The following is a 26942-nucleotide window of genomic DNA, read 5'->3' on the forward strand; positions in this document are numbered from 1 at the left end:
TGGCTTGGTGTCATTTTTATTTCAGTGATCAAATACAGATTATAAACATATACATATATGTATGTACACTTAGATAACACAGAAGACAGGGAGAGGTGAGACAGAGGCCTAGGGGACCAGAGGAGGAAGAGCTCCCTCCTCCATCCCCTTCCATCCACCAATGGTAGAGCACTCCCTAGGAGATGAAGACGGGAGAGTGGAGATGCGGGGAACCGCAGCTATCATGGAGGGGTGGAAACATGGTGACCTCCTGAATCTGAGTCTTCCAATCACTTGACAACTATGTCACACCTGCCGTCAGTTTCTCATCCAGATCTTACATTGCAAATCACTTCTTGTCCACTATTCATTTCCAATAAAAGAGGTATCAACATCTTTAGCTCAGAGATAAGCACACATTTATCAACATTTGGCGTGCAGCCAATAAATAATAACAATAAAATAAACCATGAGTAGCTAACTGTAATAAATTAAGTATGAAACAAAAATGTATTACTAAGGTGCAGGCATTAAATATATCTCCCCCAATAATCCCCAAGACACCCTAAGTTCAGCACCGAGAGTTCCACATGTTCTGGTTACAGTCACCACGCCACATAGCACATTTCTACCCAGCAGTAGACACGACATTTTATGACAAAGGCCTTGGGAAAGCCTCCACATCATCACCCACATGCCATTTCACTATTCTATCAGTTAGCGTAACTAGGAACGAGGAAAATCAATAATGTATTTGCATTGTATTGAATGGACACATAGGCTTTTAAATGTCTTACAGTGCAGTACAATTAAACTATGAATCAGGATTAAATTAGGCAAATTTGTTTCCTGTACTATCTTATTTCTGAGAATGATTTCAACTAGCATGCACTTCCCCCTACTTTATGAAACTTCCTTTCCCTATTGTATTTAAGAAGTGCCACTCTTTCCTCATACTTTAAAGAGCAATGTGAGCACCCAAACAGCAGGGAAGCAAAGGGAGACAGGAGAGAGCAGCACCAGCCACAGGAGCAATAACCACGCTTAGCCAACGCTGCTGTGAGCATCTCAGGAGCCCAGCACAGCTGCAGATGACGGGCAAAGGGCCTGCTGTCAGCCTGGATGATAGAACTGGCATCTGAGGTTGGCAAATGAGCTGGATGTTAGATTATTCAACACAGAAACAGTCTGGTCCAGGGTGATGAACAGCTACATCACCCCAAGGGCCATCCAACTGTGGCTGTCAAGCTCCCATGAGGTACCACTTTGGCAACAGTGAAAACATCAGCTATCTTTCCGATCTACAACTAGTGAACCAGCACCTTCAAGAGTGACACACAATAGGCTACGGGAATACCATTACTCTGAGCTGTTCTTAGCCTATTTCCTTAAGGAAACAGCAACTCTTCCACATCTAAATTATTCCACACCATATTATTCCTTTTGATATGTGTGATACCTTTTTGCTGTTATTATGGAACTTACTTTTATATAAAAGTTTTATTTTTCATTATTATAAACTAACCTATATCTATATTTGGTACCTTTTAAGGAAATATATGGGCAAGTCTTATTTCTTAAATAAGCAAATACATAATAATAATAATCTTAGTAGATTCAAGTCTTCCCTCTGGAACTCAGACTGTCACATTACAGATTTAGATATTCACTCACTGGCCAAATCTCTGCTTTATTTTTACTACAGGAGAAGGGGCGATTTTATTTAACTAGATAAATCCCATAGAGATTGAATACAGGTTGTTGTAAATTGGAAAAAAAAAACCCTATTACTTACTCTCTATATAGACTCATCCTAAATCACATGCGAGGGAACAACATTTGGGGCCTTGGGTACATCTTCACTTGTCATGTAATTCTCTTCAGAAACCATCTTTAAAGACCAGCATTCAGGTGTCTTCTCTGAGGGCCCTGTTCCTGGCAGCACTTGACTGTGACTGGTCCATCAAAGACGGACCAGAAGGCTGAGTTCTGCATGCTAAAACTGTGTACTAAGTAACTTCTGTCCTGCTCACCGCACACTGACCTCCCGTCCATGAAGTGGGGACTGGTAAATAAATATGACAAAGGCTATTTACTGAGTCCTTCTGCTCCAAATACTTCACTTTGGCTTGCTTGTATCATTCATTTCTCATGATTCAGAAGCTATCAGCAATAGCAAATACAACACTGTACAAAGTGACCGTGGAAGAGCTACTCCTGTCTGACTCCTCTTCATTCCTTACAATGTGCAAAACCCTTTTTCAACTCTACCTATTGACTTCAATACAAGAGGCCTGCATCAGTCTATTCTGGGAGGCTTGGGTGTGGGAAAACACACAAATTCAAGTCCTGAATCCCAAACCAATAGCACCCTGCTGAGACTCTTTCAGTGACCATTTCTGGCAGTATCAAAGGCTTCTCACTTCATCTGTGAGTGTCTGTCGTGTGATCTGATCTGCTCTGGCCATGCCACACAGCCTCTTGTGACTTCCCGTTTTGTGCACATCCTACGGTTGGGTCTTGCACAAGCTGCTGACTTTGCTAACACTATGTGTGATGAACCTCTGAGATCCCATGAGTCCTTGCCTCATTTTAGACGTAAGGAGGTACAGAATCTGGAGGCAGCAGGCAAGGACCATGACTCACCAGCACTGCAGAATCAACGCCTTGGGAGTGACAAGTGCTTGTGAGGTTGACTGACTGAGAAGTCAGCCACTGTCTCTGAGGTCACACAGGTCTCAAGGACGAGGAAGACAGTGGGGTTGGGTCCCACTGCTCGGATGTTTGCTGTACGGCAAGTTATTTCAGATTTGCTTAGCCTCAGTATTTTTATCTGCGCAGTAAAGCTAAGAACACCTACCCCGAATAGTTGTTACACAGCTGACAAATTCCATCTGTCAGGAGGCAGCAGAGCTGACAGAAGAGCTCAGGGGACAGCAGCGATCGTGCTTTCCATTGATTGTCTCTGCAGCACATTATTGCCTACAGCCGCTGGCCACAGCTGGTCTGTGTCAGGAAATGACCAGTCACGTATGGGACCAGATGATGCGGGGAGAAGCAGAGGTCAAATAAATTAATAAATAAATCTTAATCTTTTTACAAAGTTACTTTCTTATTCAGCTGCTTCTAAAGTCAAGTTGAAGCATTCTAGGTTAGTTGAGAAGGTGAGAGTTCCCTTCATTGATCTTTATAACTTTAGTCTAGAAAGAATTTTGACAATGACCCTGGACCCCTATGAAATTCTCAAAGCTACTGTATAAGACACCGCTACCATCAAATTGCTGGCTTTTGACCAAATAATAAGCACACTGAGATGGAATTTAGAAAGAAAAGTTTCAGAAGTGAACCCATTACAGAAATGGCCATGATTGTCAGGTGAGGCTCACACAGGCAACGCACACTGAGATTAAACCGGAAGGCGAGGATCTTTGACGAGAGCTCTGCGGTCTCAGCCTGCCCAGCGGAGATGCTGTTCTGGGCGGAATTAGAATAACCTGCCCATACTCCCCAGGGACTGTTAATTCCCAAAGTCCAATCCAGAAGCACGAGCTTTCACGACCTGAATCATTCCTTGGATGGCAGCCTTTGGTCGGTGGGACTAACCACGCTTTAAAAGACGCAGAACTCAGTGACACAGACCACCCACGTCAGCAGTGACTAGGACGTGACAAAGCGTCATGCATCTGGATCTCAGCAATCTGCCCGGCTTCTCGCCTGAGGCGGTTTATCTACACTTGAGAAAACAGCTCCCACTGCCTACACTGTAAAGCACCTCTCTTGCGCTCTGCAGAATTCCTGCAGGCAATTGAAACAGACTCTTCTAACCACAAATAATGAGATGAACGGTTCCAACTCCATGGGCAAAGTTGGTGAATGGATAAATCAAGAACCTGAGTTGTCAAAATACTCTCGAGGACACAGTTTTGCTGGGAGGGCTCCACGGAGGGTGGGTCTCGCTTTCAAGGAAGGAATGGCGCTTCTTTTGTTTCCGTTCAATTCTTTCCTGCCTTTCTTTCTTCTCCTAAAGGAAAAAATGGCAAAAGAAAAAACAAAAGACAAAGCAGAAAACTCTAAGTTTATATACACTATGTGAACTGGTTATTGAACTGGATTGCTGGAAGAAAATAATTCATTATATGATCTTTGCACACAATTTCCTGTTTAATTAGTTTTGAAGGAAAAATAGCTAGGGACTATTGCTGATTTGTTTGAACATGCACAAATTTGCTATTAATAGTAGTAATGTCATTGCTTGCTTGCTTGGTTATTGAGACAGGCACTCAGAGCCTGGTTTGGCATCACAATGCCTGTGTAGTGGATGGGGCCCTGAGCTCTATTCCTCCAGCTGCCTCCTCCCCACTGCAGGGACTAAAGGAGTGAAGCACCACGCCCCACTTCACCTCACCTTTTTAATTGTTGAAAGTTACAGAGAAAACTATGTCCAACTAGCCTTGGAAGCTTCTACTTATAAAACTCACGCAGCTCAGGAGGGAGGATTGCCATGTGAGGCCAGCCTGGGCTACACAATGGGTTCTAGACAGCCTGGGCTACAGAATGAGACCTCATCTCGTCACACAGACAATGATGATGACAGGAAACAGAGAAGAGGAAGAACAGGAAAGGAAAGGAGGCTGAGCATGGAGACAGTTGTGACATGCAGGCACGGTGGTGGTGGTGCCAGCCATCTCCCAGCACTGGGGAGGCCGAGAGAGGTGGATCTTGAGTCAGAGGTCAGCTTTGTCTGCACAGCAAGACCCTGCTTCAAAAACCAAAACAGAATATCTGTGAGTGTGCAGTTTTATAGCAAACATCATGATCATAAAATGGTAGCAGTGACCTTCAGGGGACGCATTCCCAGCAGGCCAGTAAGAGTGACGTCTCACCGTGCCATGGCAACCCAGGGCATTCAGACTCTTGAAAATTTAGTCTTGCGTTTTATTTTTTATTGAGCTTTACCACATTTTAAGACAATCTGTTGTCTTTTCTGTGATTTTTTTAATCAATACTTTGATTTACCTGACTGTGGAGATTAACAGTATGTTTAACTATAGTAGCTTGAGTATCTTCAATTTAATATTTCAAATAATATAATATTGTTTTGTGTTATTTTGTTACTTTTAGTGTTTACTCTTACACCATGTTTTAGGAAATAACCCAACTAGAGAAAACTGTGTACTATTCACAACATGTGATTACCCACTAAGCACGACCCAACCCCTCAGTGTTCCCTGTCCACTCCCTCATCATGTCTCCTGTACCCCAGCCTCTCTGGTAGTGTTTGCACATATTCAATGTCACCGCATGAGCACTTACTCTCACAAGCCCGCCAGTACCTACACTGAATTTCACGTTATTACGTGTAATGCTGTGCCGTTGGCTAGCACCACTCTATTCCTTGGTGACTCTGAGCACTTAAAGGTTTAGAAGGCAATGTCAGATCTGGGAGACTGGACGAGCTGTGTTTTCTTTGAGTTTGTCCAATTGCTTGGGATTTTCTGTGGAGTGCATTAATCCTTTTAGCAGTTTTTCCTGCTGTGAAGCAAAGCTTTGAAGCCTAAATATCAAAAGAATTACCCAATAACAATCCTCCTGCACCACTAATTCGTGCTGCTCCTCACATATCACGTCCGACACAGAGCAGGTTCTCAGGTGTCTGTGGAGCTTTCGTTCTTCTGGCACAGGCAGCTGTGGCTTTTATTTTTTCACTCAAATGTCAAGCACTCAGCTTCTACTTGGGGGTCAAACACAGTGCTTATCAAATCCAAACACACACACATACACACACATACACGCAAACACATGCACACACATGCAAACACGTGCACACACACACATACAGTTTCTGATGCTCAGAAAACTTTCCGAATGGACAAGTGAGAAACAAGTAAATTAATATCATAGAATCTAAAATTGGGTGAGTGTCTATAATAATAATAAATAAAAGGGTAATATACGACCACAGAAGAGTGGATTAAAAGAACATCAATCTAAGGTGACACACGGTGCAAAGAGAAAACATTTGCAGATTCAGTCAGAGAAGAGGTTTTTAAGTGTCATGGCTCAGGAGAAGCTGGGAATGGCTGGGGATGCCGGAGGAGACAGAGAAACGACTGTGATCAAGGCTTCGGGGGAGGGAGACAGGCCCCAGAAGAGAAAAAAGGACACAGTAACAGTAGGTCATGGCCATATCCAGAATTCAGGGAAAACACTCAGACATGAGCGGGGAAAGAGGGTAGTGGGGGAACCCAGAAGGAGCACGTGTGTGCGTGTGCGTGCGTGTGTGAGACTACCATTACACAGGGACAGTGAACCAAGTGTCACAGCAGCAGGAGACTTGAGCAAACCCAGAACTGTTCTAGTTTGGCTTTGGTTGTGCTGGAGATCGGGACAAGCAAGGGTGGAGGAGGCTGGAAGTAGGGAGGCATCCTGGAAGTAAGAAAAAGCAGAATATAAGAGGCCAGAGCTGGAAGGGGAGGCTGAGTGGAGATGGCATTATTTGATTTTTATTTCTGTTTCATTTCTATGGCACATGAAGCAGAAAATTTAAGGAGACAGAAAGAGAGCAGATATGAAATATTTCTAGTTTTTTGATTGGGTAGAGGGTTACCGGCATTTCCTCTTTTATGCTTGGATACAGGGTCAGGGGCATTTCCTATTATTACTGAAGTGTTCTCCTCCATATCTTTCCGCTATCACAGCAGCTGAAGCTGAGCCTCTTCTTCTCATTTACACTTCTTTCGAGAAAATGCCCATTTATGGGTTAATGCAAAGATTATACATTCTTCTAGATCATTTTACTTGGTGTCTGAGCAGCACCTGCTCCTCTGTCCTGAAGCTCTCCTGCACGGGGCAGTGTGCTCTGGGGAGCACTCCAGAGCAAAGCTCTCCTGCACGGGGCAGTGTGCTCTGGGGAGCACTCCAGAGTTTGACATGGGCACTACTCATAAGCGTTTGTCATCTACTTGCACAAAGTATAATATTCATAGCTACTATTTATTCAAAATTAACAAAATGAGTATCTGTTTTAAAATAGAAGTCTGTATTTTGCTTGACAGCACCAAAAAGTAACCTGTTAACATATACATATTAAAACTAAATATTTATTATTCTCACATATCTAGTAAAGAACAGCTGGATGTGTACCTTCCAACTACAATGTTGACCCTTTTCACTCAACAATGACTAAATAAGACCCTTTTCCCTACATCATCAGCAACATTGAAAGAGCATAAGAAATCAAGTAAGTTCCTCCCCATTAACCTCAGCACTACTGCATGCAAGGGCTGATTTCGCCTCGAAGACTCTGGACCTCAGGGCACCTGACTGCCTCCGGTGATGTCAGAGGCAAGGAGCACAGAGGAAGAAAGGGCACAATGGGGAGGGCCCGAGGCAGGATGTCCACCTGGAACTCACACCTGCTGCAAGCTCACCTGCTTTGGGCAACCTCAGAAGTGCAGCCAGAAAGGAGAGGCCATGGCGGAATCTGAGCTGCAGAGGAGGAAAGCCTAGGTAGTCTCCAAGGAAAACAGGATGGGAATGAGAAGCAGAAAAGGAATAAAGATCCAGGGAAGGAGGAAGTTCATCAACACCTACCAGCCACTTCTCATATTCACTGATGGCTTGCTTGTCTTTGTCTTTCTTCTCCGCTCTCTTCAGCTCTTCCTTTCTCCTCTCGTTGATTTTCTCCTTCTCCTTTTGCTTGAGAAGAGCCTCCTTTCTCTCAGTCCTGTGTAGGAGAACATGAAACACTAGAAAGTTAAAGGCGAAGACACGCTAGAGATGCCCTAGTGTAGCTTCGGAAGCGATGGGATTGGAAGGCATGGGAAGCCCTGCAGGCCTAAGTCCTAGGCAAGCCTCAAGTATTCCCTTGAAGCCCCCGAGCTGCGTGCCCACAGAGCAGGATTACCATTTCTCAAAAGCAGTTAAGTTGTCTTTCTTCTTCTCAGCGACCGTCTCCTCCTCTTTCTGTTTCTTTGCTCGCTCATATTCTTTCTCCTTCCTGGTCTTCTCTTTTAGGTACTCCAGCTTTCTCTCCTTCCATTTCTCAAAGGCCTGGAAGAGTTCACAGTGTTTTCCTACCTGTCACGACTTCTCTGAGATCAACAAAAGCACAACGGATCCTTCATTCAAGCACAAGCAGGACTAACAACCAGGCTCGGAGGGGGTCTGCGGTACTCACTTGCAGGGCCTCGCCTTTCCTCGCGGCGTTTTCTTCTTCCGTCTTCCTCTTGTTTTTTTCCTCCAGCTTCTTCTTTGCTGCTATTTTCTTTGCTTCCTTTTCTTTCATAGCCTTCCAGGCCTCGAACGATGCTAATGCTTCCTCTCTCTTAGCAGCTCTTTTCTATTTTGGTTTTTGAAAAAACAATGGCATCCATATATGTGTCTAGACAGGAGTACAGGTCTAGACACATATACACAAATATGTATTTGTCTTCAGTCTCCCAACAGTTGTTATACAAAGTAGCAAAACAGGTAATTTATTTAGAATTACTTGGAAAAGTTGATCTACAAAAGTTATTCGCTGCTTTTTTAGAATATCAAAGCACTTATCAGGGGTTGACTTATTTTGGATTCATGAGAAAAGCATCGATTGACTTTGGAAGTATGCTCAATAAATGTTTTCAAAAGAAACCACTACAGGTTAACTGGTACTGTAAAATGTTAGTAAAAAAAAATCATGAAAGTTAAAAGATTATAAAGTAAGGTAAGTTATCCAAAGCACATAGTGGGTACAGGTGTTTGGCTTGAACCCTGTTTTAATATCAAAGCATAGCATTCCTATAACATGAACATAGACCAAATGTCAAATAAGAGCAACCCATTGTAGAACATGCGGGGCAGTACTGTAACTAAGTCACACACTTACTCTCTAACCTCACAAAGGCCAGTATTTGACCTCAAATACGGTTTGTTCAACCTTAGAAGACACAAATTGCATCGTGGAGGTGACACACTTCAAAAGCTAAAGTACCGGCGGGCCGGCACAGAGGTGCTCGGCACAGCTCCTGGAGGTTGGCCCACAGAGACCCGCCTGGCCCTGGTGCTGCCCACTTCAGGGATGCTTCCCTGCTGACCTACTTATGTGGACCAGTCCATTGGAGTGGGTTCTCGAGCAGGCAGGGGTCGGCGTGGGAGACAGAACAAGAAAACTGAAGGCCAGTGTATATTCCTATGTTCTAGCCTAAACTTTAATCGGCAGGAATTTCTGAGACTGAATTTGGTGGTCACACAGCTACTGTTAATAGTAGCCCTGCTGTGTCTAGCCTATGCATGGGAGACTTAAAATGTGCATGTATTTTTATGTAAAAGGTAAATTGAACCCAAACTGAGAATATGAAGCCAGAAATCAGTTCTTTTATGTACACATTTTACCACTTAGAAACCGTTCATTTGGTGACATTAAATACCCAGAGGCTCTTACTGACGTAGGATTCTTCCTTTTATGATACCTGCTCATTTTGGATCCGTAAGTTTTCACTTTCGATTCTTTTTATCCTGTGCATTTCATGCAAATACACATTTTTCTTTTCCAGCCACTCCTGTGAAATTAAAAACAAAAGCTTATGTGATACTACGAGGTGCCCAGATGACTTAGAATTCATACCCACTTTTGAAATATTTGTTTAAAGTTTAAAAAAGAAACCAAAAAATTTATAATTTTGTCTAAAGCAGCATTCTTTTCCCAGTGAAGCTGTAAACATAAATATGAATATTGTTGTTTAAGAAAATCTTATTGCATCATCTCCCTTGTATCTAAGACTGCAATGATTTAATATAATGACTAAAGTATCAACATTTTATACTGAAATTCAAGTGGAAAATTTTCCAAAGGAGGTTATATTCTGTGTAACAAAACAAAAGAGATCTTTCTTAAAATTGTGGAAAAAAAATAGGAAAATCGAGGCTGGAGAGATGGCCCAGAGGTTAAGAGCATTGCCTGCTCTTCCAAAGGTCCTGAGTTCAATTCCCAGCAACCACTTGGTGGCTCACAACCATCTGTAATGGGGTCTGGTGCCCTCTTCTGGCCTGCAGGCATACACACAGACAGAATATTGTATACATAACAAATAAATATTAAAAAAAAGATGGGATTAAAAAAATAGGAAAATCTTAATTTGTGGAAAAATTAGGAAAATCTTTGTCTCAAGAGAGAAAACATTGAAAGGATTTGATCATGAGCAACACAAACTTTGAGAACAGTATTATAAAATGCATGTAGATTTTTCAGCAAACTGGCCTTTGCTATATTTCTATAAATCATAGCAGTATCTTCTCTTTTTTTAAAAACATTATTTTTATAGTTTAAGCAAAATGGGGCAGCAAATAATTCAGAAAAACCCTCACGGTTGCTCACACACTTCTAAGAAAAGCTTCCCCAATGACAGTGAGCATCCAGCTATCCTTTGAGATGGTCACATTATTAACTGGTGGGCAGGCCTGGGGAGACGATAGCTCTTGTTTAAGAAATGTTTTCCATTTACCTGGTAAACGGTCGCCCTTATATGATCAGCTTTGTCTGGCTCCAGGCTCTGCTTCCGTGATGGCTTCTGGTCCAGGACTTTCAATGTCCCTAGGTAGTGAGAAGAGGTAGCTGCGGATGGACTTCTCCGTGTGGGGCCGGATTTCTTCAAAAACTCAGAGGTCATCAGCCTGGAAAGTTCCAAACGGACCGAGAACAAGTGAGGTAGAGCTGTCAGACACAGTGATTACCTTATAACCACACTCTAAAGTAGAGCTGTCGGACACAGTGATTACCTTATAACCACACTCTAAGGTAGAGCTACCAGATAACAGTGGTTACCTTTATAACCACACTCTAAGGTAGAGCTGTCGGACACAGTGATTACCTTTATAACCACACTCTAAGGTAGAGCTACCAGATACAGTGATTACCTTTGTAACCACACTCTAAGGTAGAGCTGTCAGACACAGTGATTACCTTTATAACCACATTCTAAAGCCGGGCATGGCCTCTCACACCTACAACCCTACACTCAGAGGACTGAGGCGTGAGTTCAAGGTCAGCTTGAACACAGTGGGTTCCAAGCTACCCTGGGCTAAGTGTGGAGCCCTGTCTCAAACAAACAAAATGAAAAAATTATGAGTGAATGTAATGAATTATAATTACCTTGAAAATAACCCAGTCAAAAGTCTTGTTTTCTTAGTTCTGCTAACATAATTTAAACTTTAGAACTTTGAACTATAGTATCTAGAAGATAGTATTAGTATCTTCTTAGATACTAATAATTAGAGCCTTTTAAAGAAACATAAACCACATCTTAAAAAAACATAAAAACTACCAATAAACGTAGCTTTTAATCACTCTTTGAATATGTTATGCATTATTCTGTTACTTTATATACCCTGTGGATTTAGCAGGTCAGAACCCATATTTCAGACATTATGGGGAAATCTGGCCTATCTTCTCTTTTGGTGAAGGTTTACTGCATGGTGGCTCTCAACACTCATTTGCATATCCCCACCCCTACCTTAGGCTGTAGTGGTGGGGCTCAGAAAATGTCAACTACTGACTTACTGGTCAAAGTTGACAGCCCCTTATTCAGCTAACACTAGTTTAGAAAAATCGGAAGGCTGAGGTGCTGGTAACACCAGTGAGAGAGGGGGTGAGGCTCTCGGGATGCTCAGCACTTAGTATTATTATTATTAGTATTAGTAGTATTAGTAGTATTAGTATTATTATTATTATTAGTAGTAGTAGTATTTGGTTTTATTTGAGACAGGGTATTGCGATGCAGTTCAAGCTGGCCTTGAATGCACACATCCTCCCACCTCAGTCTCCTGCATGCTGGGTTGCACATGTGCCGACATGTGTAGCTTCACATTCTTATCATTTCAATAAACCCATTGAGCCCATGGAAACTGTCCAATTTTTTCCTGTGTTTGCCAAAAACACTTAATAGAAAAACAATGCTGGATTTCAAATTTACGACCATCTATACATAGTCTCTCATCAAAAAACAGGAGCTTTGGCCAAGGAACTGCACAATGAGATCTGGGAAAAAATAAAAACACAGCCGGGGAGAAAACCCCAAAGAACACTAAATAAGTGGAGAGTTTTATATGAAAGAGCAGGACCAACTAAGAGTTTCATCACGAGGTATCTGTCCCATCTGACGACGGAAACCACTAGAAAGCACAAGGACATCAGTGACTCTTACCTGCCAGAGGCACTCGACACTCGACCATTGGTTGCCTTTTTATTCTTCATGTTTCGGTCTTCGTTTGCTTTCTAGCAGATGGGAAACACACAGACAGATCACTCGCCATGGTAACGTCAGGCTGGGAAGCAAAGCTGAGGAAATCACTGTTCTATATCTAAGTGTCAGGCACCTTAGGCACTAGGGTAGGTGACTGAAAAACATTTATAAAAACTTCCTCTTTTGTTCCCCTCCATCCCTCCTTTCTTCCTTGCACTCCTCCCCGACCTTTTCCTCTCTCTGTCTCTCTGTCTTCGTCTCTCTCAATAGGGTCCCACACAATTCAGACTGGCCTGGAACTCAATAGGGTCCCACACAGTTCAGACTGGCCTGGAACTCAATAGGGTCCCATAAAGTTCAGACTGGCCTGGAACTCAATAGGGTCCCACACAGTTCAGACTGGTCTGGAGTCACTGTGTACAAGGAGCTCTTCAAACCTCTCATTAAAGCTGTTTATATTTTGAAGAGATGAAAATTTCACCAACATAGCCTCTCCATAGCTGTTCTAAACAGCTATATTTTTATTATCTGATCTATACAAACCATATAGAGACACATATATTATGTGATTATGAACTATTTTAAATCATATCATTATGCCTGACAGTTTCCAGGGAACAATTGCCTTCATTCTGACAAGTGCAGACTTTCCTTGAAATTGAAATTCAATGGAATTAAGTCATATCTACTTGATAATACAATCCCACTGTGGAAAGATGTTCTCCACACGGATATAGAGGTGTGAAGACAGACATGAGATACTGGGAGGTTTTGTTTCACGTGTGAACCTGAAATGCCAGTGCTGTATGTTCCAGACGGACCTTGGCTGGCTCTGCTGTCTCAGTTGGCGTGACGACACTCGGGGACGTGGAGAGCAGTGGGTCAGTGGTGAGGTCATCATCTGTGAGCCCAGCCGTCGCTCTGGCTTCGTCATTGTCAGTAGCAGCCACCTGACCTGCATCGGCTTGCTCAAGTTCAGGAGAAACACAGTTTACCAAAACCGAAGTTTCTTCGTTTTCATTTGATATCAGGGAATCCCAGAGTTCTATGGGTTCTCCATCATGATCTGTTTGGAAGCAGAGAGACAGCATTGAATCCTTCTAATACCATAGTGTATGACAGACTCATTTACTGTCCTTCAAATGGGTGCTATTTAGAATGTTTGGGTGTGTGTGTTCGAAATGTTCCTATGAATGCAGGTGCCCATCTCAGAGGCCAGAGGAGTCAAAAATCCCCAGCAGCTGGAGCTACAGGTGTGAGCTGCTTGATGTGGGTGCTGGGAAGGAGCCTTGGGTCCTACAGAATAGCAGCAATGTGTGCTCTAAACTGCAGATTCCCTCTTTGGAGCAGGCTGTCCTATAGCTGAGACCATCTTCCTTTACCTCCCGAGTGCTGGATTATAGGTACGTGCCATGATGCGAGGCTATAATCTCTTTTTCCTTAAAAAACAAAGCGTGATGAAAACCATCCAGTTAAATTTGAATACACTTGGTCTATGAATGCAAAAATGCTTATTCTATCTAACATTTGACAAGCCTCATACTTAGAAAACACAGCATATGCATAATTAGAAAGGAATAATTACCCCCAAGTAAAGGAGAAGGTGTGGCTGTGCAAATCAAGTAACCGAGATTGCAATATCCATCTGATTAAAGCTAACAGAGCATGCTGGGAAAACAGGAGGCAATGGCTCCCTCCACAGCACTGAGGGGGAAGGAGCGCAGGCGAGTTGCACGTGTGGCCAGACAAGCTCAGATCTATGTAGTTCACCTCATGCAGAGACCCAGCCAGCTCAGGCCAGATTCACGCCTTCGTTTCCTTCATCATCTCCCATGAAGGCACCAAGGGCGGGGCTGCTGCACCCAGGACTTCACCGGCACAAAGCTGAGCTCCCATAAGAAGGTGAAGTTCGGCTTTCTGAGAACTGCTTCTATTTACACTGACTCCATGACACTCAGGGACACCCAGAGGTCACCGTGTGACAGTCACCAGAAGAGCCAGCAGGCCTTGTTTAGTAGCAGGTTTGATTTCTACCATGGTCTAACTCCCAGTCACAAGAACGTGAGTCACAAGCTTGCCTACAGGCTGAGCTGATGGAGGCACCCCCTCAGCTGAGGTTCCCTCTTCTGAGATAGTCTAGCTGTAGGCCAAGCTGACTAAAACTAACCAGCTTAGTGGAAGCCAGCCCACACTCCATCCCTCCAACCAGCTCTTCCTTTGGGCTGTATCAAGCTACACCAGCTCCAACATTAGCAAAGGAAATAACCGACGTACACCTCACATTTGCTATGCGCTTACCCTGGTAGTAGTCCCAGGGCCTTTATGCACTACTACTCTTTAAAATTCCCACAGCCACATGAGGTAGATGGCGCTGAGGATAAGTCACAGGCCCAGAGGCTCCTCTGTCCATCTGTCTACATCTGGGTAAAAAGCCCAGGTAGCCATCATGCTGCGTGATGCCAGCAACAATCACGTACTACAGGCTCCCTTCAACAATCATCCCAGTGGTCCTTGAGACTTTGCTGGAGGCATAAGAGACATTAACACTCAACTCTCACAACAGCCTTTTGAGACAGGGACTACAGTACACTGGGGAATAGAGGCACCAGGAAATTAACTTCCGTGTGGAAAGTCACTCCGTCAATTGCACAGTCAGGGTTAAAAGACATACCATTTTCCCCCTAAATATACAAGATAACTGTTTCCCTTGCAGACAGGACACTGAGTAACACAGAGCTCACAAACAAGGTAGGACATAGGTGTGACTACCTTTCATGGATGTTTTTTCCTGAGGTTCCGGTGAGGTGCAATTTCCAGGGCTTTCTTTGAGGGATGATGAGGTCAGACTTTGTAGGAGTGAGTCCTGCTAAGAAAATATTTACCATATAAGGTTAGCCCTAAGGATTCCCAGAGGCAACAGGATCTTTACCGCAGTCTGTGCTGGAAAGTTGGCTCAAGGGTTAAGAGGGCTTCCTGCTCTTCCACAGGTCCCTGGCTCACTTCCTAGAACCAACTTGGGCAGCTCACAACTACCTGTAACCTCAGTTTCTGGGAATGGGACACTCTCTTCTGCCCTCAACAGCACCTGAAAAACTACCAGGAAGGAAAGATCAGGGGCCAGAAAGAAGGCGCGGGAGAAACGGTGCTGACTTCACAAGCCTGGCCACCTGAGTTCAATCCCCATGTAAGGCCGGAAGAGTTAAAGCCTCACAAAGTTGTCCACTGCCCTTCACAGGCAAGTCACAGCATGCACAGACACATAGAAGCAACAAACACACAAAATCTGTAAATAAATAAAACATAAAACAAAATAGAACTAAGGAAAAAAAAACCAAGTTTAATGGCACAGACTTCTCCACAAAGACTCGATCACAAATACCTTAACTGATGAGCCTTCTAATTTAACTTTTCATAACTTTGTGTTTCATAACAAATTTCTAGCAAATAAAGAGAGAAGACACAGACATACAAACACAATAACAGACACACAAAACAATAAATAATAATCTCATCTGACATTTAAACCTGATTATAACACCTTGAAAAAAATTTATACAGCAATCACCTTCACATGTATAGATGGAAAGTTTCACAAAAAAGTATGAAATCAAAGCACAAAACTTACAATGTCTTGATCAGTCAGGGTTTAAGGCAGAAAAGTGTGTAACTGACGTGCACATCAGCCATGCACACAGGTGTGCACACTGACGAAGGCAAGAGGGGAAGCAAATGTCACTCACCCCCACCTCTTCCACATCTGGTATGGCATCGGCAGGGCCGAGGCAGAGGAGTTGAAGCATTAAGTGAGACCTCACACCAAGATGAACACACTCGGAACTGACCAGCAAAGAGCCGGAAGTTACACACCCAGAGAAGAGACAAGGTTACACACCCAGGGAAGAGACGGAGGTTACACATGCAGGGAAGAGACGGAGGTTACACACGCAGGGTCAAACTCCATGGAAAGCCCACGAGAGAGACCTTAAAGAAGAGTCAGAGGGGAGCCAGGGAGACACAGCGAGCAGTGGGGGACATCTGTCCAACAGGATAATAGCTCTCCACTATGGGCTGTGTCAGATACCACGTGACTACGTCAACACGACCCCCTCACGGTGTGGAAAGATTCCATGCCTTACAAACAAGGAGTCAACACAAAACTGATAATAAACGGGAGGAGAGTGGCCCGGAAGGGAAAGCAGAGCCGCAGCGCAGCAGGGGAGGTACGGCTGGGTGTGTTCCTGGGAGATTTTCACCGCAGTGCTACACTACCTCAATAAGAGTACACACATACATCACATTTCAAGTCAAGGGACGTTGACTTACACATTTCAAGTTCACAGTTAAGAATCTGTACCTGGGGCTGGAAAGATGGCTCAGAGGTTAAGAGCACCAGCTGCTCTTTCAGAGGACCAAGGTTCAATCCCAGGACCCACATGGCAGCTCACAACTATCTGTAAGTTCAGTTCCAGGGGATCCGACACCTTCACACTGACATACATGCAGCCAAAACACCAATGCACATAAAGCAAAAATAAACAAACCATATTTTAAAAAAGAAGAATCTGTGTACTTCTCTAAGTGGAGCTCCCTTCCCCAATTCCTGTCCACCCGGAGGTCTTCATTTCTAAGTACCATATTTGTGGATGGAATTGCTGTCAAGATGAAGGCCTACTGCCCTAACTCTGCTAGGATTTGTTTTAGGAAAAGAGGGAGCCAGCGGCACAAGGCGTGGTGGTGACGGCAGGGTGGTGGGATCCTCTCGGGCTCAGGCAGTGGCCTGACATCGAGATTTCAGAACTAGGAAAGACAGTTTCCCCTCTTATCAGCCTCCTGGTCTGTGGCAGCTCCAGCAGCTCCAGGAAACCACTGGGATATTCAATGGACCTGGTAATTATATTAAATACATGAAATCGGTGCTTCAGCTCCTCCCTTGATCTTTCAGAACAAATTAAGAACTAGCCAGAGGAGCCGCAAGTGAAACCAGAACCGTCAGCTCTAAAGATGTGGCTCAGGGCTGACTTAGCACTAGAAATCCATGGACTTGGTATCGAAGTCTCTCTGCCCCACGCCCTGTGAGCAGGTCCTTCTCCCACACTGCAGATGACCAGAAAGAGGAGGAAACCTGGCCAGGCAGCTTGCAGCTCAACTTCCCGATCTGCTCAAGCAGATTATGGGGGAAAATGTACTTTTCTGAGACATGAGCTGGAAGTCGGCTTTGCGCAGTGAAATACCAAGTGAGGTGACAGTGATCTCCCCGAGACACTGCAATTATGGACTCCTTGTGGAAGCCAGAGGATGTAGCAGGTATCCCAGAAGACAGAACCCCTGAGAGGGAGACCAGCCCATGATAATTCAAGAAAAACATTCCCAGAAAAACAAAACTATTTTAACATCTCACCTTCTTTGAAATGGACGCATCTTACTCTAACTGATATGGGTATAGCTTTCCAGAGGCGTGTAAAATCATGCTATGTTTACAGTCAAGGGAATTTTAGACTCAAGGGAATCTAGTATAGTTTTAAAAAATGAACACATCAAAAACAAAAGCAAACAAAACAGAAAACAAAAAAGAACTCTTTAACAATTGCAAAAGAAAATGCAACATACATGCAGACACCTGCAGGCACATGCACACACATGCAGGATGGTCTGAGCTAAGGAACCCAGCAACCGCACATTGTGCCAACCTCAAGATCAAGGTTTTCAGAGTGTGCTTTTTCCTCAGTTTCCCCCGTTGTGCCATTCTGCCTTGGGAGGGCAGGGCTGGGGACAGAATCTTCACTCGGGGAATGTTCCTGGTCATCTACTCTGTCTCCCTCCTCCGTGGGGCTGCTCTTTTTGACACTCCTGGGCCGAGGTGAAGGCTTGAAATGGCTATCGGCTTCACAGCTGCCGCCGTTTTCCCCTGAAAAAGGAAAGGCTGTGAGTGTGCAAGCCTGACCTCGGCAGTGCTGCGAGCATGGGGTGAGTGTGCAAGCCTGACCTCGGCAGTGCTGTGACCATGGGGTGAGTGTGCAAGCCTGACCTTGGCAGCGCTGTGACCATGGGGTGAGTGTGCAAGCCTGACCTCGGCAGTGCTGCGAGCATGGGGCGAGTGTGCAAGCCTGACCTCGGCAGTGCTGTGACCATGGGGTGAGTGTGCAAGCCTGACCTCGGCAGTGCTGTGACCATGGGGTGAGTGTGCAAGCCTGACCTCGGCAGTGCTGTGACCATGGGGTGAGTGTGCAAGCCTGACCTCGGCAGTGCTGTGACCATGGGGTGAGTGTGCAAGCCTGACCTTGGCAGCGCTGTGACCATGGGGTGAGTGTGCAAGCCTGACCTCGGCAGTGCTGTGACCATGGGGCGAGTGTGCAAGCCTGACCTCGGCAGTGCTGTGACCATGGGGTGAGTGTGCAAGCCTGACCTCGGCAGTGCTGTGACCATGGGGTAAGTGTGCAAGCCTGACCTTGGCAGCGCTGCGAGCATGGGGCGAGCGCACACTTCTCAAGCTCCAATAAAAACAGGTTTCAGAATCAAAATCTAAAACAATCACTTCCATCCTGTAGTTTGCTAGTCTAATTTAGTTTTATTAAACGTTAATTTCAATTGTATGAATTCTCTTAGTATTAAAAACATTTCCAAAACATAAAGCATCACACAACTTCCCTCTGTGGAGTGAGACCTCTGCTGAAACCAGTTCCTCCATACAACACCGGCCCTTATAAGTATTCAGTATTCAGGAACTTTGCCGGTAGAGAAAATAAATGATTCTTAAATAAATAAACTGACAAAACAAAGAAAAGTGCTACTACAGGTGCGGAGAAAATGATGCTGGCCTCAGGGTGTGGAGGGCCCCTTGCTGGAGAAAGGGATGCAGCGCTGACTGCTTAGAGAAGTCTTCCATCCAAAAAGTCCCTAGCAGACATATATGGCGGGACAAAAGGTAATTAGCTCTCAGTGGTTATTGTGGTACCGGAAGTGCAGAGTGCTCTGTGGTTATGGCGGTACCGAGGTGCAGAGCGCTCACTGGTTATGGTGGTACCGGAAGTGCAGAGCACTCGGTGGTTACGGTGGTACTGAGGTGCAGAGCGTTCACTCACTGGTTATGGTGGTACCGAGGGTGTTGAGCACTCAAGAAAACAATCCAATCCTCAGCATTGTAAATACAGAATAATAAAAAAAGAAACCACCGATTTAGGAGTATGGCTAAAGCCAGGAATTACATTCTTTCTCTAATGATGAATCAACTATGTAGTCATCCACTCATTTTGATCCTTTATTACTTCTCTGTGCCAAGTACTTTTCAGGGCCACTCGCCTCAATTTTTAATCTTCAATGTTTGTGCTCCAAACAGAAGAACCCAACAACTTCAGATCCATTTCCAGAAATACTGTCAAATTCTCAGGAAGAAAAGCAATGCATTCACACCTAAGGGGCAATCAGAATTCTGCTGCCACCTTGTGGTTAGAACATAGTATTGCCTTACTTATTTCAATCTTACCTTTATTGCAAATTCCCACCAGCTTTTTCCAGTACCTGAAAGGTCTTGTTTATTAGCCTATATCTATGTAGCGCAGGCTAGCCTCAAACTCACAGCAATCCTACTGCTTCAGCCTCTAGAGTGAAGGGCTTAGTGTCTGCATTAACACACCAGGCTCTTCCACAGCTTTAACAGATGGTGGAGAATTACTTGGTACCTACCGTAAACTGGGAATTACACATCTGGCTGTCTCAGACTAAGGGTTGCTTCTTTGTTTACATTTCTTCTCTGAGTTCCCTTTTTTTTTTTATTAATTTCGTTGGTCAGTTCTTGGGATCATGAACCCTTTCCACATGCAGGGCAAGGACTTTATCGTTATATTACATTCTCAGTCCTCATAGTTTCTTAGAGACTAAATTCAACTACGCTCTACCTACGAGTCCATCACTACACTTTGGGAGGCTCAGGCTGGAGTTAATTCAGCTTCCTTACACGGGCGGCTTACATTTGATGGCATTTTCTAGTTACTTCAAAAGATTCTCAGCACAATACCGTGGGACAAGAAAAACAGGTTTGCCCTCCTACCCCAGCAGCTAGAGTGGCAGAATCCATTGCCCACATAACTAACAGGTGGCGAGGCCTGTGATCAGTGGCTCAGATGCTCTCCTAGGGGTCTCTGCTTTGAGTATCAGGTAGGGAAGGGCCATTCCCTAACATATGTCTGAAATCAAGTTATATATGATGTCACTGGTGCCATCTACCATGCTATGAAATACCCGACAGCGCCACACTAGACATGATGGGGAGACTTTACACAGCTCAGCATGAGCTAGTTCTTCCTTTGTAAAACAGAAAGAAAGACGACCAGGAGAATCCTTGCCTTCCCGCATGTTCCATGGTATCTCCCAGGGCTCGCAGGGTACCCCTAACTGTTCTCCATTAGTCCTTCCCCAGGTCAAAGGGTTAGCAGACTGTTGGAGAGCACCCCAGTACTTCTCAGTCACACCAGGAAGCTACTTCTACCTTCAGGAAACTGGATTTTGGCTGATAGTCCCATGCAGTAGACCAAAGAAAGATTCTGTTTTCTTAAGGAGAATCTGGAAGCTTCATTAACAACAAAAGCAGACTATTGGTATAAAAATGCTGCCATGCTTCCATAGGCCTGAACTTGAACCCAGGGCCTTGTGCATGCCAGCCATTTACCCACCACTTCACCACACTGCCAGTCTTGTAGATGGCTGTTTTAATCTCGGGAGCGTGTGGGGATGAGAACTGATTCACTGCAGCTCCCTCCCCACAAACCAAGTGTTTGGGAGCTACATCTGTGGGTGACCACAGCAGCTTGCTTTTCTCTCAGCCCCCAGCACAGATTCCAGACTGGATATGCAAAGGGCTTGTAGCCATGGTTACTAAGCTATAGCTGAGAATTTGGAAAGTTGAATTCATTAGCTACCATATAAAAAGTTTTGTGACAGATTATCTTAAAACAAATGTTCTGCAAATGCAGTGATAGTAACTTGCCAAGTTACCTGGAGATGGACTGCGTTTGGTGAGAACTCTGGGTTTAGGCTTTATTGCAATGATCTCTTTTCCGACTTCTTGAGCATCATTCTGCGATTTGGAAGAGGAGTTTCCGGCCACATCGTCATGAACATCAGGTGACACGCCTTCGCTGTGCTGGCTGACGAGCTCCTGCTCCTCTCTGCATAGGTCACTGTTTACATTCTTGGTTTTCAAAAAAGACAATCTTGGAGAATTCTTCTCCTCATCGTCAGATAAATGAAAATCGTTCATCTTTTTTCTAACTAGACTTTCATCTGTTGAGGTATCTGAAAATTCGCCTAGAGAAACTGAATTATGAACAAGAAAAAGATGATTTCAGCAGGGCATTTTAAACATGCGAAGGCCATATTCCATCTCTTTGAAAAACAACCATCTTCAGGAAGAGAAAGGACTAGAAATAAATCAACAATCCCAAATAGGTACAAATTGATTTTGTACCTCTTGAAAACCACTAATCTAGGCACTCCTTATTGGCATTTATGAAATAAAATCCGAGTTTCATTAATACACTAAAAATATTTACCAAGTGTCTGCAGCACTGTGCTTATTGAGGTATGTCCCCCAAAGATGCTCAATGTAGCACCCATCCCAAAATAATATATCTAATAAAGAACAACTTAACAAGACACAGGACTTAAGGACTGTTCACAATACAAAATAGCACATTTCATTTCAGATTTAAAATTCTATATACTTATACCTGAAAACTAAAGTAGAATGTTTAGCTCACTTAAAGAAACCAAGTTAACCCAAAATCATGGCTAAATGAATCTGTAGGGTCTGTCTTTCACAACGACCCACTTTGGTGTTTTGACTGAGAATATTCCCAGTAGGCTCAGGGGCTTGAACACGGGTCCCCAGTTGGCGGCACTGTTTGTTGAGGAGGAAGTGCATCACTACGGACAGGCTTTGGGAGCTCACAACCTCGGCCACCTCCGGCTAGCTCTCTGCCTCTTGTCTGCTGCCATCTCTCAGCCTGCAGATCCTGCAACCAGCGAGTGCCTACAACTTCTTGCCATGCTGCCCCACCATGACGGACTCACGTTTCTCTGAGATCGCAAACCCAAATAAACTCTTTTCTCCATCTATTACTTTGGCCACAGTGCTCTACCATAGCAACAAAAGAGTAACTAAGGCAGAAGCTGGTCCAGAGAAGAGGATGCTGCTAGAAACCGGAGTGTGGAACACACTGGAGCTCACACAGCAGCGGTTAAACTTGGAAGGAGAGTTTGAAAGTCCATCCTAGGAGGAGCCTGGGACTGAAGTTCTGAGAGTCATGTGGACTCCAGCTCAAGAAGCTTCAGGAGGAAGCAAAGACTCTAACAGCATGTGGGCTAGAGGCCATTCCTTGTGGTATCTTGGTGTAAAATCTGGAGGCCGACTGGCCTTGTCATAGGATCTTGCCCAAGGATAAAGGTGTGGGTTTGTTTTTGTCGACTTGGACACAAACTCAAACATCTGGGAAGAGGAAACCACAACCCAGGTACTGCCTCCAACACACTGGCCTGTGGGCTATCTGTGAGGCAGGCTCTTGATTAAGGATTGATGTGGGAGGGCCCAGCCCACTGTGGGCAGCGCCATCCCTGGGCAGGCATCCTGAGAGCACAAGAAAGCAAGGTGAGCAAGTTGAAGGATAGTGAGCCACTTGGCCATGCTCCTTCATGGCCTCTGCTTCATTCCTACCTCAGGCTCCTGGGTGAGCATCTGAGGTACCTCAAGGATGAATTGCTACATAAACCCTTTCCTCCCCAAGTTGGATTTGATTAATGATTTATCACAGCAATAGAAAGCAAACAGTACACTAACTTAAAAAGTAATAAACTGAATTTCTTTGATAGAGGAGGCTTGGAGACAGCGTATTATTGAATCTATGGACTGGTTATTACTGATTTTGCTTATGAGGGTCTATAAGAAAAACAAGCAAGCTGGACAGGAAGATACAGCCCGAAGAGAAAAAGAGCCCTGGGAAGCTTGTGCAGGAGGCAGATGAGATCAGCCGGGTTAGCAGAGGCCCCAGCTCTGCAGTGGAACAAAGGGAAGGGTGCCCTCAGGGCAAGAGCCCTCCCCCACTAGGTAGCTAGGTTTCCAACCGTGAAAGAGGATATGGAATGAATTCTGCTTCTAGAAATCAATGGGATAAGAAACACATGTGACTCAGTGACAGCCAAGCTTGGCAGTGGCTTCCACTTGGTGCTGATTTTGGAGGCACACAATCCAGGAGTGTGAGAGGATCATGGATTCCCCTCCTATGGTTGCAAGAGCCTCCTTGGCTAGGCCTGCTGTGGCAGGAAGGGAAGCCTGTCTGAAGGCCCTGAGAGGGTGAAAAACCATGGTGTGGAATTGTGAAAATGAAACTTGGGCCGTGAAGGGAACCCCAAGATGCTGTAGAAGCAGAGTCCTGAGACATCTGCCAGAGAGTTAGAGACAGGATGAGGGCGAGACCAAGAGAGAAAGAGAGAGGGGCGGGGGTATGCTGCAGACAGAGAAGTGTGAGGGGCAGAGCCAAGGAGAGTGCCTTGCTTTAGCCCAGTATTTCCTCACTATGGGCCCCCACGTGCCTCCCTTTTGGAATGGTTGTATACATCCTGTCCCATAATATCTTAGAAGTATGTAATTTGCTTTTCTGGTTTTCCAAGGGGTTACAATTCAGAAATCGCCTTGAATCTCAAGAGACTGGACTTTTAAGTGATGCCGAAAATGTTAAAGACGATGGGGAATTTTAAAGTCGGACTGGATGTGTTTCACATTGGCCGTGAGCTCATGCGTTACAGGAAGTGGGATCGGGGGATTTGAACGAGAAAGTTCCCCCATCGGCTCAGGGACGTGTCCACTTGGTCCCCAGCTGGCGGCACCGTTAGGGGAGCAGGTATCAGTTTGTGGACGCACATAACTGGGGGAGACTTTCAGAGTTCATCGCAGTGACACAATTCCAGCTTGCTCTCTGCTTCACGTTTGCTGGTGAGGTTATGGCTCAGCTTCCTGCCCCTGCCGCCATGTCCGCAGCTTTACTCCAAGTCCACTCCCCATGATGGACCCACATCCCTCTTCAACTATAAAGTAAAATAAACTCTCTCTCTAAGTCCCTTTAGGTCACGATGTTTTATACCAACAACAGAAGAGTAGCTACTCTACCCACAATCCCAAGCCCCAGTCGGGCTGTATCAGAAGATTACAGAAATGCTCCCAGGTTTAATCCTGTCACCCTGGCTGCTATCTGAATACAGAATTCTTCAAGTTGAACTTCAAGAAGAAACCGCCTTCCAATATAGCTTACTCCTAAGGCATCACTTGATGGCAGACCTGCTGATAATGTACTTACACAGTTTTAAACTCACGTTCAGAAATAATCAAAAATAATCCGTAAGCTTCTTGAAAATTACTAGTGGCTTTTTAACTCATTGCATGCACAGAAATTCTAAAATGAGTGAGTTCATAGGCACTGTATTGTCCTAAGAAGTTAGGGGATACGTGACATGTAACTAGGGAAGCAAAACACAAGGAACTGGTCCATTTGTATTTCTCCTTACATACCAATCTCGTCGCTGTCAAAGTCATCTGAGTATTCAGAACTCCTCTGCCTGGCTGACCGGGCTGTAATTGCTCTGATCAGCTCATCCTGAAAGGAGAACAGTAATATTAATTCCCATCCACGCAGGCACATCTCATACTTAGAAGTAAATTTTAAACAAATAATACTTGATTATTCTGCTTTCAAATTTAAGTTTCATTTCTCTACATTCCCCCGAAGCCTGCTTTGTGATCCATTCCCAAGTCATCAAACTCACTGCAGAAAATTTAAATGGGAGCCATCGCCTATGGCCTTGTAGTTAAACAGGAAGTGACTACTAGCATCAGATAAACTAATTGCAGGTCTGAGCTAATTACAATCTGAGCTAAAAGCTCATTAATGATAGGAGCATTGGTTTAGATAAAATTTATTAAAAACCAACATTTTCTTAGAGTCCTGTACATTCTGAGGGAGGTAGAGACTTGGGTTTGACAAACAGGGTAGGCTCACAACCTACCATTGAGCCACATTCTTCTCAGTCTTGCACTGGTACTTCGGGCATACTGCAGATATGGGCATAATCAATACAGTAGATATGGGCATAATCAATATGGCAGATATGGGCATAATCAATACTTCAGATGTTGGTATAATCAATACTACAGATATGGGCATAATCAATACTACAGATATAGCTATAATCAATACTGCAGATATAGGTATAATCAATACTGCAGATATGGGCGTAATCAATACTGCAGATATGGGCATAGTCAATACTGCAGAAGTGGGTATAATCAACTACAGATATGGACATAATCAATATCGCAGATGTGGAAGAAGAGTTTGAAATCGTGATGATGCACAGTAAGTCTTTTAATGCTTACAATAGAAAACTGAAGTCTAGACAGACTCCAAAGTGGTTCTTTCACTTTCAACTTAGAAGCCAATAATGAACAAAAAGTAGTCACAGAGTGGGTATTTTAATACCAGCATCCAAAGTTGATAGATCACCTATAACACAGCAAAAGAGAAGCAAGAACTCCTCTCGCTTCTAGCCAGACCCCTGGCAAATCAGCAAGTGCTGAGTTCTAGTATACTCAAAACCAAAATGCCTTGACATAGTTTACCTGAAAAGAAGTTCTCTTGGTAGCTTTTGGACTCTTGGTATATGCCAAAGTTGTGCTGAAGATTTCATCCGACATAGTGTATTCTTTTTCTCTACTTTTATAAAAGTGTTACTAAATAATTGGAATAGTTCATTCAAACTGTGATTATGGCTGAAAAATATATAAATATATAAAAGAATTAGACGTTTTTACATGATCGAGATACTCTATTTCTGGCATTAGTGTCCTCCTGCCAAACAGAAAATACCCTGCTCCGAACACTGGCCTATATGTTCACCTCAAAATATAATGGCGTTTTAGCAAAGACATAAAATTGTCCCAACAAATTTCTTTCGCAGAAAGAAAATACAAAAGAAAGTTACTGCTCTACAACTATTTTAAGAATGAATAAGCTTAAAATATAAATTAAAAATAAGGATGAGCACCAAATGTCCCAGACATTTCCCACTTTTCCATTATTCAACAGCATTGCATTGCAGACGCCAGCATGACTTTTTCCAAGAGGACTGTCAGAGTCAAGGTTACCTCACCCCTGCCCCGAAAAATGAATTGCATATAACCGTATTCAAAAACAATGCTTAACCACGAACAGCAGCGACATTTTCCTAAGCCATTTGTTTGCTCTCTCACAATAAAATAAAACACATAAGGACATCTCGACACCAGGTTGCATTAAAGTCTGTTGCTCGCACGACGCCCGAGGCCCATTCGGATGGCCGGCCACCGCCCAGAGCTCCCCGGGCCGGCCAGGTGGCGTCCGTGTCCCCAGCTCCTCCGCGCGGCTCCCGACCCAGCACGCGCCAGGCCCGCGCACACCCAGCGCGGTCCCCTCGGCTCCTCCTTGCCCCCGGCCCGCGCATCCTGCAACCCACCCCGTACGCCCTGCGCCCGGGCTCCTGGGACCACCTGAGAATGCAGCGGTTGGGCTCTAGCACCGATGTCGCCCCGGCCAGGGCCTGGAAGTCCGCGAAACCAGGTATTGGAAGAAGCAAGAGGCGGGGCAAAAGATGGAGGCGGAGGGCGGTTGCTAGGCAACAGCGTCTCCGAAAGGAAGTGACTTCCCACACGCCTGGTCTCTCGGGTAC

The 26942-nt window shown here is 44.5% G+C and overlaps 1 protein-coding gene across 4 annotated transcripts; it reads right to left on the reverse strand.

Annotated features, from left to right (window-relative positions):
• Map9 (microtubule associated protein 9) lies at positions 1-26942 on the reverse strand. 4 transcript variants are annotated; one of them, XM_048424695.3, is made up of 15 exons: positions 26764-26942; positions 25858-26007; positions 24751-24835; positions 21186-21506; positions 17885-18102; positions 14967-15063; positions 13019-13263; positions 12159-12229; positions 10461-10629; positions 9429-9518; positions 8159-8320; positions 7886-8031; positions 7573-7705; positions 7410-7467; positions 1-4000 (listed from the first exon to the last, which is right to left on the reverse strand). In XM_048424695.3, exons 2-15 carry the CDS (start codon positions 25930-25932, stop codon positions 3972-3974), a joined length of 1899 nt encoding a protein of 632 aa, XP_048280652.3. In that variant the 5' UTR covers positions 25933-26007; positions 26764-26942; the 3' UTR covers positions 1-3971. The 4 variants fall into 4 exon arrangements, with proteins under 4 accessions (XP_048280652.3, XP_048280649.3, XP_085538641.2 ...); XM_048424692.3 differs by lacking the exon at positions 7410-7467 and having other exon boundaries at positions 26764-26937; XM_085682515.2 differs by lacking the exon at positions 7410-7467 and having other exon boundaries at positions 26730-26937.

Source organism: Myodes glareolus, chromosome 20, assembly GCF_982192425.1.
Source record: "Myodes glareolus chromosome 20, mMyoGla1.1, whole genome shotgun sequence".
NCBI classification, from domain to species: domain Eukaryota; kingdom Metazoa; phylum Chordata; class Mammalia; order Rodentia; family Cricetidae; genus Myodes; species Myodes glareolus.

Bases quoted from the DNA above. Each gene is read 5' to 3' on its own strand.
- Map9 (XM_048424692.3), bottom strand. From the start codon at position 25,932: ATGTCGGATGAAATCTTCAGCACAACTTTGGCATATACCAAGAGTCCA. The intron at 12,230-13,018 runs GTCCGTCTGGAA...CCCATCTGCTAG, and splicing joins AGACAGCAGAGCCAGCCAAG to AAAGCAAACGAAGACCGAAA. The intron at 8,321-9,428 runs GTATCATAAAAG...AAACCAAAATAG, and splicing joins TACGGATCCAAAATGAGCAG to AAAAGAGCTGCTAAGAGAGA.